This window comes from Bacillus rossius, chromosome 8 (assembly GCF_032445375.1).
Source record: "Bacillus rossius redtenbacheri isolate Brsri chromosome 8, Brsri_v3, whole genome shotgun sequence".
NCBI lineage: Eukaryota > Metazoa > Arthropoda > Insecta > Phasmatodea > Bacillidae > Bacillus > Bacillus rossius.
This window is the reverse complement of record NC_086336.1, coordinates 34,212,897-34,225,931: the sequence shown is the minus strand read 5'-3', so window position 1 is coordinate 34,225,931 and position 13,035 is coordinate 34,212,897. Positions and strand designations below refer to the sequence as shown.

Here is a 13,035-nt window from a genome sequence, read left to right as displayed (position 1 = left end):
TAAAACTGAATGTTAAATTCTAACTACACAAACGTCTCTCAAAAATATCGAATAAAAAACCCTGCATGGATTTTTGTCTGTGGTATTTTTTGGTGCGTATGTAACAGTAAGAAACATTTTGTAGGAATAGATTCGTTTATTTTTGGTTGTCACGCAGGTGAAAACCGCATGTTCACGATAACGCGACGTTTTTCTGTGTAATCGCCGTCTTCGCATCGCGCTGTCGCGCTATCGTGATTCCAGCGGGGGAGATCGCCGGAGATGATTCGCGTCTGGAGTTCACCGCAGGTTTGCTCTGCCTGGGTGTTCGGGTCCCGTCGACGGCTAGGAGGAATAGGCTGTCGTCTTGCGGTTCGGAGAAACCATTAGAAACCTAAATCAGAGGTTCGAACCCGAGTCTGCTCTAGAACCGAGCCCAGCCTTTTACCATCGCTAGGTACCTCTGTTTCTCTGCCGTCCAGTTTCATGCTGCCTACTTTTGAAGTGAAACTTTTCTACGTCCGGTAGGGTAAGTCGCGAGCATAGCGTAACGAAAAACTAAAAGATCAGCAGCAGGAGATGCGACCCGGCGGACGACAGCCGAGGCGTTAAACAACAAACCTGCGCAGTTGGCCCGCGACGTATAGCGCGCCCGCAGCCGTGACGTAACCCCTTCCGCGTGTGAAGTGAGTCGAGTTTCGTGCCAAAAATGCCGGCGAGCAGGAGAGCGCACGGTCCAGTGATCTCACGGGGAGACTTTCACTGCGCGGCGCTTCAGGTGTCTGTCCGCCGCGGCGCTCCCGTGGTAGCGTGGTGCGCAGTGCCTTTACAGTCCCACTCCTGCGTAATACTTAGAGACCTGCAAAATTCGCGGATTCATTTCGTGATATGCTATAATTAGAGACCCGTGAATTTCGCGGATTCAATGACCTCCAGGATAGACTCCAATATCCTCTACACACTCGGGCAAATGCCAACTGTTCATTGGCATTTGACTTGTGAGTCGTCTCGACTGGGTGGCCTGTGATTCGACACTTCTATGAGTGAGGGTCTCTAATTGGTCCTCAGTCCTCCAGATTAACAGTGAACCAATTGCAGAAGCAGCACTAAGGTATAATTATTTGAATTTTAGCATAACACGAAATGAACCCGCGAAATTCACGGGTCTCTAGCTATAATTCAAATAATTATACCTTAGCGCTGCTTCTGCAATTGGTTCACTGTTAATCTGGAGTAATGAGGGCCAATTAGAGACCCTCGCTCAAAGAAGTGTCGAATCACAGACACTCGGTCGAGACGACTCACAAGTCAGAAGCCAATGAACAGGTGGCATTTTCCCGAGTGTGTAGAGTGTAGTAGAATCTATCCTGGAGGTCATTGAACCCGCGAATTTTGCAGGTCTCCAGTAATACTACAGGAAAGATATTGCAACTTCGTACAACACACGTTCATGGTTATTTTTGAATATATGAAATACGTTTTTTGAGATAATACTGAGTATTTCTGACGAAAATTAGCGCATAATTTTATTCAAGCATTTTGTTAAAACTATGGAAGAGATATCGAAAATTCCATAATTTGACTATATTCAGTCCTTTCATGCTTATTAATGTGCGCAGTATAATTTGGAAAGCTGTTCAGGGAACGCTTTGCAAATAGCTTTAACTCTTGGAGGAACTGGGACAACACAAAGCATAAATTCACGGGTAAGAATCCAATCTAAGTATTTGTGTGCACTATTTTGTAGTGATACAGTTGTTTTCATGCAAATGTACAAATTTGCAAATAACTGTAATTTTACATTAATTTTAGGCTCCATTTACAAAACAAAACAAAAGTGTACCGTATAGGAGCGACATTCTTCCGCATCACTCCTATCAAAACATCCTTTGAAATGAAAACAGAAATGGTATAGACAACAACAAAATTTTCTACTATACGGTTTGCAGAGTTTCAGAAAAAAAAATAAACACGCGATTCAAAAGCTGCTCAAGATATCCGAGTGGGGTCTGTTTTCGAAAATAATTTAAGAATAGGCCTACGATGAAGGAGAATGAGTAGTTCTGTTTCCGAAATTCGTTTCACAAATCTAATTTTAGAAAAGCGAACATGGCCAAAACACGAGTTTTCAGATGAATATTTAGACAGGATCGTTGTAAGCACTCAAGGGACGTACATTACACTTTTATCACTTTTATCTTCTTTTCTCCGTCATGCAATGTCATGGTTACCGCTCATATCTCACAGTTGCCCTGTGCACGACGAGAAGACTGCGCGCCGGGCGACACCGCGCTATTCACTTATCATCCCGCCTCACAAACACAAATACAACCCTTGCTATGCGGGCCCATCAAATGACTATTATTAGTACTCAGAAATTTGGACTCCCCATTTAAACGGGAGGTATTCCAAACCAGCCAAAAATTCTCCTGTAAACACCTCCCCCCCTCCCCCCCCCCCCCGGGGCCACCTTTTATTTTACAAGAAGCTGGCCTCGCCCCCATTTGTCTTTTTTTTTTATCACGCGCTTATCAACAAATCCAAAATACATCAGCATGTACTGATTTGATTTTTTTTTCACCCACACAACGAAATGAATTTAAATCGGCAAATACGTAATTTACAAAGCTACCGGCAGTCAGCAGAACTGACTCTGCTTCGGCATGGATTCGAACACCTGTCTTTCGAATTGCTCAAAGCTCAGCGCGATTTCGGGACCCGACCGCGACCCCACCTAACGACTTTACTTCGCCACGCCAAATCTGTCTTTTGAACTCCTGTGTCACCACCGAAACCAAACCTAATATTTCGCATCGTATACGTAGAGTCAGTGGGCCGGCTCTACGCGGCCTGGGGCTCTCCGTGGGCCCGCGGTTCGAAGCCCGGATCCGCCAGTCGGCCCACGAGGTCCGCAGTGGGCAGTTTCTGGCATGCACTGTCTTAGTGTTGTCTAGTTAAAGGCCCTGTCAAACTGTCCAAATAAGTGTCTCCAACTACATTCCACAATAAGTAGAGACCTGTAAAATTCGCGGTTTCATTTCGCGATAGCATAGAGTCAAAATACTTTTGACATTATTTTGCTTCAGTGATTGGGCCACAGTTTATCTGAAGGACTCTGGTCCAATGAAAAATCTTTAACAGAATAATGAGCGAATCACGATCATTCCAGTCAACAGGTGTTACGAGTCGGTAACCAATCAGCAGATGTAATTTGCACGAGTGCATAGAGGATCATGGAGTCTATCATTTAGGTATTTGAAATCGCGAATTTTACAGTTCTCTAACAAAAAGGTTTTATGGGTAGTATCGGACCGAAAATGGCTTCCAATTTTCTCAGTCAAATAAATTTGGACAGACAACATCAAAATACGATTTAAATCATGTCACACTATCAAAGTTTATTTTTTGACCTGCGATATCTCAAACTTTTCAATTTCAATCTCAATTTGTAAATTAAATAAGGCATCACAGTGCTGGATTGAATATTTGAACTTGTAATGCTATTCATGCATTTTTTAATTTTATTGTGAATGTATAGATTTAACTCACAATAACTTAATAAAATTAATTTTCAGTTATGGAAACATAATATCCTTCTTACACATAAACATATTTCGCATACGACATTCGTATTAACATTATTCTTGTTATTTCAAGCTTATAACATATTTAATAGCACATGTGTTCTCCGCCATTTTTAAGATTTGTCGTAACGGAAATTGACATTTTCGTTTTTGCTAGGCTCTATTTTAATTGGCCGATTGCATACAACAACCAACATATTTTAGAACCCGTTATATATGCAAAATATTTATTGGAAACTCAAGTCATCCAACCTGTCAAACAAACATTGCTGAGCTAGTGACATTTTTGGTTATGTCACAACCCTCCAACTTTATTTGACGCAACATATTGGAAGGAGTTGGAAGCGAAAGTTTGACAGTGTGACAATGTCTTAAGGAACTACTTAAAAAACTTAACATTTTAGTCACTCGTCTCACCAGGACGCTCAAGTAGTATAAAATAGAGAAATCTGGAACAATGTTATTTTTACGAGACCACAGCTTGATGGCTTTTAGTTTACTTGCCAATCGTTAAGATTCGGGTGTTTTCGGGAGTGTCCCCGGCTCGTTGCCTATGATCAGGAGATCGGTGGCCATTTTAGATGACGCCACGTTCGCCATCTTGGAATCCATTATTTGGAAAATCCGTAATTATTAAACTAGAAATTCGGAAAAATTTCAAAAATTCTTAAAAAAAAAAATTATTAATTTATTGTTTGTATAAATTGAATTCTGTCTTTCTTTTAATCCTCGCACAATACAAAAAAAGTAATATCAGGTAAAAAAAAAACCTTTTCAATCAATCATGGTGAACGATCCTAAAAGTTGCTTAAATTCCTAGTCTACCAGCCACCAGCAAGCCACTACCAAAAATCATAGTCCCATAAGAAATATATTGACCCAGAATCGGAATTTTTATACTACTCAAACCTAGTCTTATTTATATCCTAACTGTTGGTGTCTGGCTGCTTAAATTTCCGGCCACTATGGGACATACACGTGCAATATTTCCCCGGTAGGTTTAGGGCTGGGCGTTTGGCCCTTATACCCCATACTGCGGAAGGTAATAGCACTTCATCGCTGGATCATCTCACCTAGCTCGCTTCCTATCACACCAAGTCCCTCGGCAATGGCTGAGCCGACTATTTAATCATTATCAGGGCCATGAATTGATCGCGAAAATATTTCCATACTAGCAGGTTGTAAAAACTTTGTAGCATTCATTGTCTGTGTTTCGTGTTTGGTTATAGGTTTTTTCAGACGCATGTCTAGTGTCAGCACACCAATCACAGCCATACAGTGCGGAAGCAAACGCCCCTGAATGGCCCGGCCAAGTAGGGCAGTGGCTTCTCTTACAGACGGCCACCAATTATAAGTAAAACACCGCTAGCGGATGCATACCTTACTACAGTCTAATGTTCGATCAGTTGTTTTTCGGCAAAGGTACATGTCCCTACCCACATCATCACATTTTGTACATAGTTTCTATTATTCTCACACGAGACTTTACCTTGTGTGTACTGGCTTGTGTGGACACCTGTTGCAATTGCATACGTCTTTACAGACGGCGCGTAAAATAAAAGTTGGCATGGTAAATATAAGAACAGTCCTGGGCAGCCAAGAAATGTGTTTAACTTCCGAGAATGTGCGCAATTAGAAAACTACTCAAATTATTTTGTGTTGTGTCAGTTTAAAACAAACGTTTAAGAAATGTTTTAGGTCGGACTTGTACACAACAGTAATTTATCGTTTAGTATGTTAACTGTTTTTTTTTTTATTTTAGAGTGAAAGTGGCCTAGCGAGTTTTTCTTTTCAGAACAAATTTTTTAGTTCGTAAAATTGCGGTGCCGAAACTTGAACACACCATCGTGACTTGCATTACACCTTTATCTTTTACACGTCATTAAATGTCAAGGTCGCTACTCACCAAGAGACGAACTCTGACATTTGTCCGATGGTTGTTCGACTGCAGTTGGTTTGCTGTTGAAATCCTAAGTCTGTGAAGCTTTGTCCTGCGGGTAAAATTTTATTCAGTCCTGTTTTATTGTTTATTTTTACTCGCGTCAATCTACTTGAACTAATATAAAAAGCGTTTAGTACAAAAATGCTGATTCTGAGCAATATATTTCATATGGGACAACGATTTTTGGTAGTGACTTGCCAATAGTAAGGATTCGGCCATGTTCGGGCGTGTTCGCCTCTCGGTGCCTATGATCGGTAATTCGTCGACCATCTTCGGTAACATTCGTCTTCAGCATCCAAAATCCTGCCCGTTGATTCGACATCACCAAGCCACCCACCAAAAATCGAAGTCCCATAAGAAATACATTGCGCCAGAATCGGTATTTTTATACTACTGGTTTCTTTTTATTTATACAAATTTACAGTCCTACTCCAATATTGTTGGCGTTTTGCACAGTTGAACTTCAAAACAGGATAATATTTTTGAGAAACCACTTACCTCCTTCCATGTTTTCCGAACACATTTAGAGCATAATTATGGTACTTATTGGTGAAATTTTGCACACTTGACGTTTAAAAATTGAGGGAAATTAAAAATGAAGTATATTGTGTATATGAAATCTTTGCGGTAAAAAGTTTCTAAATATATTTTTAAAATTCTTATTTTGATGTTTGTGTTTTAACTTTGTAGATTTATTCGCGCTTGGAAATTTTTTTACAATTGATCCTGGTTCGAAATAAGACAAAAATCACTGGCTACCTGAGATTCCGAAAGAAAAGAAAAAACCCCTACCGCCAACCCCCTAGATGAAGAAGGCAGGGTCGAGCCGGTATCGTGTGGAGCAGACGGGTAAGAGCTCGCTGTCAGTAGCCGTCCTTCCAGACAGCTGGCTTGCCTGGCGCCCAAGGCCCCCGCAATGCCAGGGCAAACAACATCACCAACCTGACCTGTGACTTCAGTTTCGACGATGGTCTTGCTAAATTTTTTTTGGGGATGTTTTGATATTCTTTCCTAACTAAATTATCCTCAGTGTAGTTTTAAAAACGCCTACGATCAATATTTTCCGGCAGAATCGCGTCATTATACGTGGTATAAAAACTTTTTTTAAATACGAAATCATGAATTGACCGGCACATTAATAAAAAAAAGTTTATTTTACCATTAATGTTCGTGTTTTTGACAGAATACTAGACAAACAAAAAAATTGGTGCATCTAATAATGTACACACAATATAGCATTTTACAGAAATGTTATTTTAATTCCTCCAGAAAATCTCTAAAACTCCCAAATTTACACAGTTTATTGACTTACATGTTGCATATTTCTAGTTAAATTATAATCTGATACTTTGTTTAAATATTTTGTTTCCGCCACTCTAAGGCTAATCGCTATGTTACCAAGATAAACGAAAACAGACTAAAAATGTTATAAATAAAATGTAAAGTCAAATTTAAAGCCAAATTGATTTATTCATTTTTAGTAACGATCACCTATTTGTACGAAAAACCACCCACAAAAAGTTAAAGAAATAATTTTTACAGGGAGTTTAATGTGTAAATTAATAACGTTTTTACGTCTTATTTATGCACGTGACCTAATATAATTAACCATATATCGAAGTTACGATAACTTAGACATAATAACACCTACTCTTCCTGGAGAAAATAATGAAGACAGACGTTTGTACAATATTTTAATGAAGAAACACACGTAACCTACTTTTTACTTTCACAAATAAATAAATGAATGGAAGACAGACGAAAGGTAGATTATTCTGGAATGTAAGATTTCTAGGGCCATGATCCTTTTGCGAAAAGATTTCCATACCAGCTGCGTCTTACAAGTTTGTAGCATTTTCTGCGTTTCGTAGTTGGCTGGGTTTAGTTCAGGTGCATTTCTACTGTCTGCACACCAATCACAGCCATACAGTGCGGAAGCAAGCGTGTCCTGAATGGCCCGGCCAAACAGGGCAATGGCATCTCTTGCAGACGGCAGCCAATTGCAAGGGAACAATCGCTAGCGCGGGCATACCTCAGTCCAGTCGAATGAGTGAACAGATTTTTTCACGAAAAGTACATGCCCCAACAGACCTCTCACGAGTCATGACTAGGGACAGGAAAATTTCGCTGTTTCAATTACCTCCAGAAGAAACTAAATAATGGTCCTACGCATTCTCGAGCAAATGTCACTCGTTCATTGGCTGCTGACTTGTGAGACGTCCGTACTTGGTTACTCGTCTCGTAATTAGATGATTTTTTGGGGTGAGCGTCTCTCATTGGCCCAGATCCTCCATATAAACCATGAGCCAGTAGCAGATGGATCGCACAGGCAGGGCCTAGGTCATGGAGATTCGGACCCATCCCTTCCGGAATTTAAAAGAATAAAAAAAAGCGAAAACCGAATTAGAAATTAACAAAAAAATATTATCTACACAAGGTTACAAAGATATCATTTTAATCCTTAGTGAGTGGGCAACATTGGTGTACCTATATCCTCCATATCACCGCCCTCAGACACAGAAACGGCAGGAATTGTATTTCCAAGAACAGTCTATATTTCATGCCAGTTTGCACATGTTACCGTACAAGAAAATAGTAAAACAATAAAATAATAATAAACAAAATACAAAATGTTCAGTTTTCTGTTCTCAAGCCAAATCATTACTTAAAAATTCTATGAGTAAACGTCGGAAAACTAAACGTCTAATATTCCCTGAGATTTTAGTGTGACAAACCATTTTTAACCTTTTTAAAAGTACAAAAATTCAAACTTATGTACGTACTTGTGGAATAAAATTTTATATAATGGTTATCCTTCACAAAATCCTAGAGGCGGCCCTGGCACAGGTGTAAGTAATTTTAACCTATCGCGAAATGAACGCGCGTGTTTTTCTTTAAGGTTTCTCGTGATCATGACACGCATGGGCGGGGCGCGGGCCGGCCGTGACACAGACTCGGCGGCGCGGGCGCAGCCTTGGGCGGGCTCGGGCGGGCCGTGACACAGACTCGGCGGCGCGGGCGCAGCCTTGGGCGGGCGCGGGCCGGCCGTGACACAGACTCGGCGGCGCGGGCGCAGCCTTGGGCGGGCGCGGGCCGGCCGTGACACAGACTCGGCGGCGCGGGCGCAGCCTTGGGCGGGGCGCGGGCCGGCCGTGACACAGACTCGGCGGCGCGGGCGCAGCCTTGGGCGGGCTCGGGCGGGCCGTGACACAGACTCGGCGGCGCGGGCGCAGCCTTGGGCGGGCGCGGGCCGGCCGTGACACAGACTCGGCGGCGCGGGCGCAGCCTTGGGCGGGCTCGGGCGGGCCGTGACACAGACTCGGCGGCGCGGGCGCAGCCTTGGGCGGGCGCGGGCCGGCCGTGACACAGACTCGGCGGCGCGGGCGCAGCCTTGGGCGGGCTCGGGCGGGCCGTGACACAGACTCGGCGGCGCGGGCCGGCCGTGACACAGACTCGGCGGCGCGGGCGCAGCCTTGGGCGGGCTCGGGCGGGCCCGTCAGCGGCGTCAAGACCTTCGCTTGGGTTTCCACATTATTTTTAATGCATGGCTGTAGAGACCTGCAAAATTCGCGGATTCAATCGGTGATAGGCTAGAATTCAAACACATATACCTCTGAGATAATTATGCTATTGGCTTACTGTTCATCTGGACGAATCTTAACCAGTTATAAATAGAGACCGGAAAAATTCGCGGGTTCAATGACCTCCAGGATAGACTCCAATATCCTCGACACACTCGGGCAAATGCCAACTGTTCATTAGCTGTTGACTTGTGAGTCGTCTCGACTGGTTGGCCTGTGATTCGACACTTCTATGAGTGAGGGTCTCTAATTGGCCCTCAGTCCTCCAGATTAACAGTGAACCAATGACAGAAGCAGCATTAAGGTATAATTATTTGAATTTTAGCATAACACGAAATGAACCCGCGAATTTTTCAGGTCTCTAGTTATAAACCCTCAACCAAAGAAGGGTCGAATCACAGACAAACCAGCTAAGACGACTTTTGAACTTACGTTATTAGCCCGAGTGTACAGGGGTATGTGCAGTCTATCCTGAAGGCCATCGAAACCGCGAATTTTGCAGGTCTCTATGCATGAGATTACCCTGATAGGACAAAAAAAAATGCAAATTTATTGCTATTAGATAGAGACACAGAAATTTCGCGCATGGTATGCAAACCATCACACTCTCGCACCGTCTTCATGATTGGCGCGCAGTTATTTGGACACGGCCCCTCTACGACCGTGAGCCAACGATGCCCAGCTAGGAAAGAAGTAAGCGAATCAGGTAGTGCCAATTAAGGATAAAATTGTTCCCGCTACGAACTCGACCAATGGGAAAGCAAACGTGGGTCTATCGACTTTGAATTCTACCCTGAGGCCTGACGAATCCGCGAAATTTCAGGGTCTCTACTAATAGATAAGGAACGGAAAAATTCGCGTTTTCTATTACCTCTACGACAGACACCGCAATCCTCTGCACACTCGGGAAAATGACACCTGTTAATTGGCTGCCGACTGGTGAGACGTCCAAACTTGAAGGCCTGTGGTTCGATTTAGTTGAGGGTTTCTCATTAGCCAACTGTGTGCCAAAGACTGAAGTAGTTTAGAGGTATAGCTACAAATTTGTATTTTATCGTACCATTTCCGGTCCCTGCTAATATAATGGGAAACCATACAAAGTTACAGTTGTTATTTTTTTAAGTGTGGAATTTGAAAAAAAAAAAGGCGTACATTAGGAAATGGGGAGACGCCCGAAAAAAAAAAAAAAAAATTATTTGGCTCCAGACGCGGAAATTTTTGTCGACGGCGCTGCCCTCTGTTGTAATAACTAGGCGCAGGCAATTTTTTTTTTCTTCGTGGATTCATTTCATTCCAGGCTAGACTTGACTTGCCTGTATGCTCGTTGATCGATATCAAGGTCACATCGTTTGGCGGGTTACACGTGATTGGTCAACCACTTCTCATCCATGTTTACAACTGACTCTCGGTCGTCAAGAGCGTGTCAAGAGCACTGTAGTCCAGTCATCAACATGAAGGATACGTATGTCTCTCTACATCCGCGAGATACCCTTGGCTCTATATAAGGCGGGAGAGGGGGGGGGAAGGATGACGTATTTCAGACATCTCTTTCTCTCTCTCTCTCTCTCCCTCCCTCCTCCTTTTTTTTTTCTTTCTCCAGCTTCTCCCCCCTCTGACCGCAGACGCCGTAGCCGACACACCGACACCTGAACGAGCCAACTGGCGTGCCTCCCCTCCGAGAGCCGCCGCCGCAGCGCCAGCTGTTTCCGCCCCCGGCTGACGTCACTTCCCGCCCGCCCGCACGCACGCGTCTGCCGCGGCGAGCATTCCGCTGGACTCCAGCTCGCTCCAGCTCGCTCCAGCTCGCTCCAGCTGGCGGCGTGCCCAGCTATCCGCCTCCCCTCTTCACTCCCCGGCGCGACGTGCTCGGGATGGGATTGCATTTTCTGATGAGAAAATTAAAAAAAAATAAAAATAAAGATGCGGGTACTTGTGTACGCGAATTCAGCAAGAACATTTACTCGGCTTAAATAAAAACTAACTGTAATTTTGCATGCAAAAAATTAATAGAAACGAAATAATAAATCGGACTGGAGTAATATCATCATTACGGTTGGAAAGGTATAAATACAATCACATGTATAAAATTAATTATTTAACTTAGTAAAATAATCGGGATACATTTTTATCAATAATGAATATTAATAAACATGCTTAATGTTTATTCTAATTTATTAATTTAAATTATTTATTAAATAACAATGTATTAATTTATAATTAATATAAATTATACATAAGGGAACATAACCTCACTTATATAAATACACTTGAAAAAGTTTATGAATAGGTACAATTTATATCACTAATATTCACAATAAATAAACGCTTTTAATTATATGGACTAGTATTCAACATATATTATTTAAGTAAATGATTTAAAAACACATATATAATCTTTATTAGTAAGTAGCCTTTTTTCATCCTGCCAATTTTTTTTGCATGTTGCGCGCGCATGTAATAATTCATAGCCATCATCTTTTCATAACGCGCCTATAAAAGTATAACCTAACCTGTCTTATATAAATAACCTACAAAATACACATGCAAAAGTTTATAAACACAATTTATATCTCTAATATTCAAAATAAATATATGTTTTTAATACAATGGACCAGTATTCTATTTAAATTACTAAATTACAAGTTTTATATGCAATTATATCATTAATATTTGTAGGTAGATTTTTTTTCATTCCGTGAAAATTTCGTTGTATGTTGCTCGCGCATCGTAAAAATTCACTCTCATAATTTTTTCATATCGCGCCTAAAGAAGTATAACTTCAAAAAAAATTAAAATTAATTCGCTTCTTTCGCGAGTTTCTGCATTTCTCAGGGATTACATTATCTCTTACGTAAAAGAGCCATTTTAATTTTTATTGTAAAGATAGAGGCCTGAAATTTTTCGCGTTATTTTCAGGCATCAGGATGAACTCCATCCACACTATTGTACAATAATAAGTGGGTGTTTATCGTCAATTGGCTGCTGTCATATTTTACCTTCTCGATGGAACGCATGTGATTGGTCATTTTAATTTTGTAATGTGACTGGTATTTTATACTTGGGGGCGGGTATAAACTTGCTATGGTACAACAAGGACGCAGTTCAAGTGTATAATGGTAGGCCTATGTAGACCAGTCTCTCTCTCTTAATAATAACGCGATTTTTTCAGGTCTCTCTATGTAAAAATGATACAGAAACCCGGGTTTCAAATAATCCACGTTATCAAAATTATTTAGCTGAAAACCAAATATTAAATTTTCCGAATGTTAATAGTTAGTAAAGAACAAGTGAAAATATAACATAAATCTAAATTATTTAATGTGGTTAATATATATATGTAATTTAAATGATAACGTCTTCGAACTTTTGTTTACTTTTAATCTACCCCCAGACGAAGAGCAAATTACGGAACATCACCAATTCCCGCGGAAGAATAGAGCTCGCCGCTTACCAATCACTAGAGACCTGGAAATTTCGCTGATACGTCTGAATTCAGGGTAGAATTCAAAGTCGTAGATGTGCTCAAACCATGTTTGCTTACCCATTAAATGATTTCTTAGCGAGAACATTTATATCATAGTAAATTGGCATAACCTGATTCGCTTACTTCTCTCTTAGCTGGGTATCGTTGGCTCACGGTCGTAGAGGGGCGTGTTCAAATAACTGTGGTCCAATCATGAACACAGTGCGAGAGAGTGAAGTATTTCAGAATAAATACTACTCAGTTTGATTGAATTCCGGTTTAATCAAATCCCATGCACTTTCTTGCATATCCTACCCACTGTATTCTTCCATTGATTTTCTCCATAAACGTTTATATTTTCGTAGTTCTTCGATGAACTTTTCCGTCGATATAATTATTTCAAGAGAGAAACAAAACTTAATAAAATTCAAACGTACAAATAGGCGCGAAAACAGACGTTGGTTTTATTATCTGCGCTTGCGCGCA

General features: G+C 41.4%; 1 protein-coding gene across 1 annotated transcript; it reads right to left on the bottom strand.

Annotated features, from left to right (window-relative positions):
- Positions 1 to 6,307: 6,307 nt before the first annotated feature.
- Positions 6,308 to 10,969, bottom strand: LOC134535355 (uncharacterized). The gene is made up of 3 exons (XM_063374425.1): positions 10,727 to 10,969; positions 8,423 to 8,977; positions 6,308 to 6,400 (listed from the first exon to the last, which is right to left on the bottom strand). Exons 1-3 carry the CDS (start codon positions 10,967 to 10,969, stop codon positions 6,308 to 6,310), a joined length of 891 nt encoding a protein of 296 aa, XP_063230495.1.
- Between the last annotated feature and the right edge of the window lie 2,066 nt (positions 10,970 to 13,035).

Excerpts from the sequence above, each read along its gene's own strand:
- LOC134535355 (XM_063374425.1), bottom strand. The coding sequence starts at position 10,969 with ATGCAATCCCATCCCGAGCACGTCGCGCCGGGGAGTGAAGAGGGGAGG. Across the intron at positions 8,978-10,726 it reads GTTGGCTCGTTCAGGTGTCG|GCTGCGCCCGCGCCGCCGAG; the intron begins GTGTGTCGGCTA and ends AGCCCGCCCAAG. Across the intron at positions 6,401-8,422 it reads CCCGCGCCCCGCCCATGCGT|GCAAGCCAGCTGTCTGGAAG; the intron begins GTCATGATCACG and ends CTTGGGCGCCAG.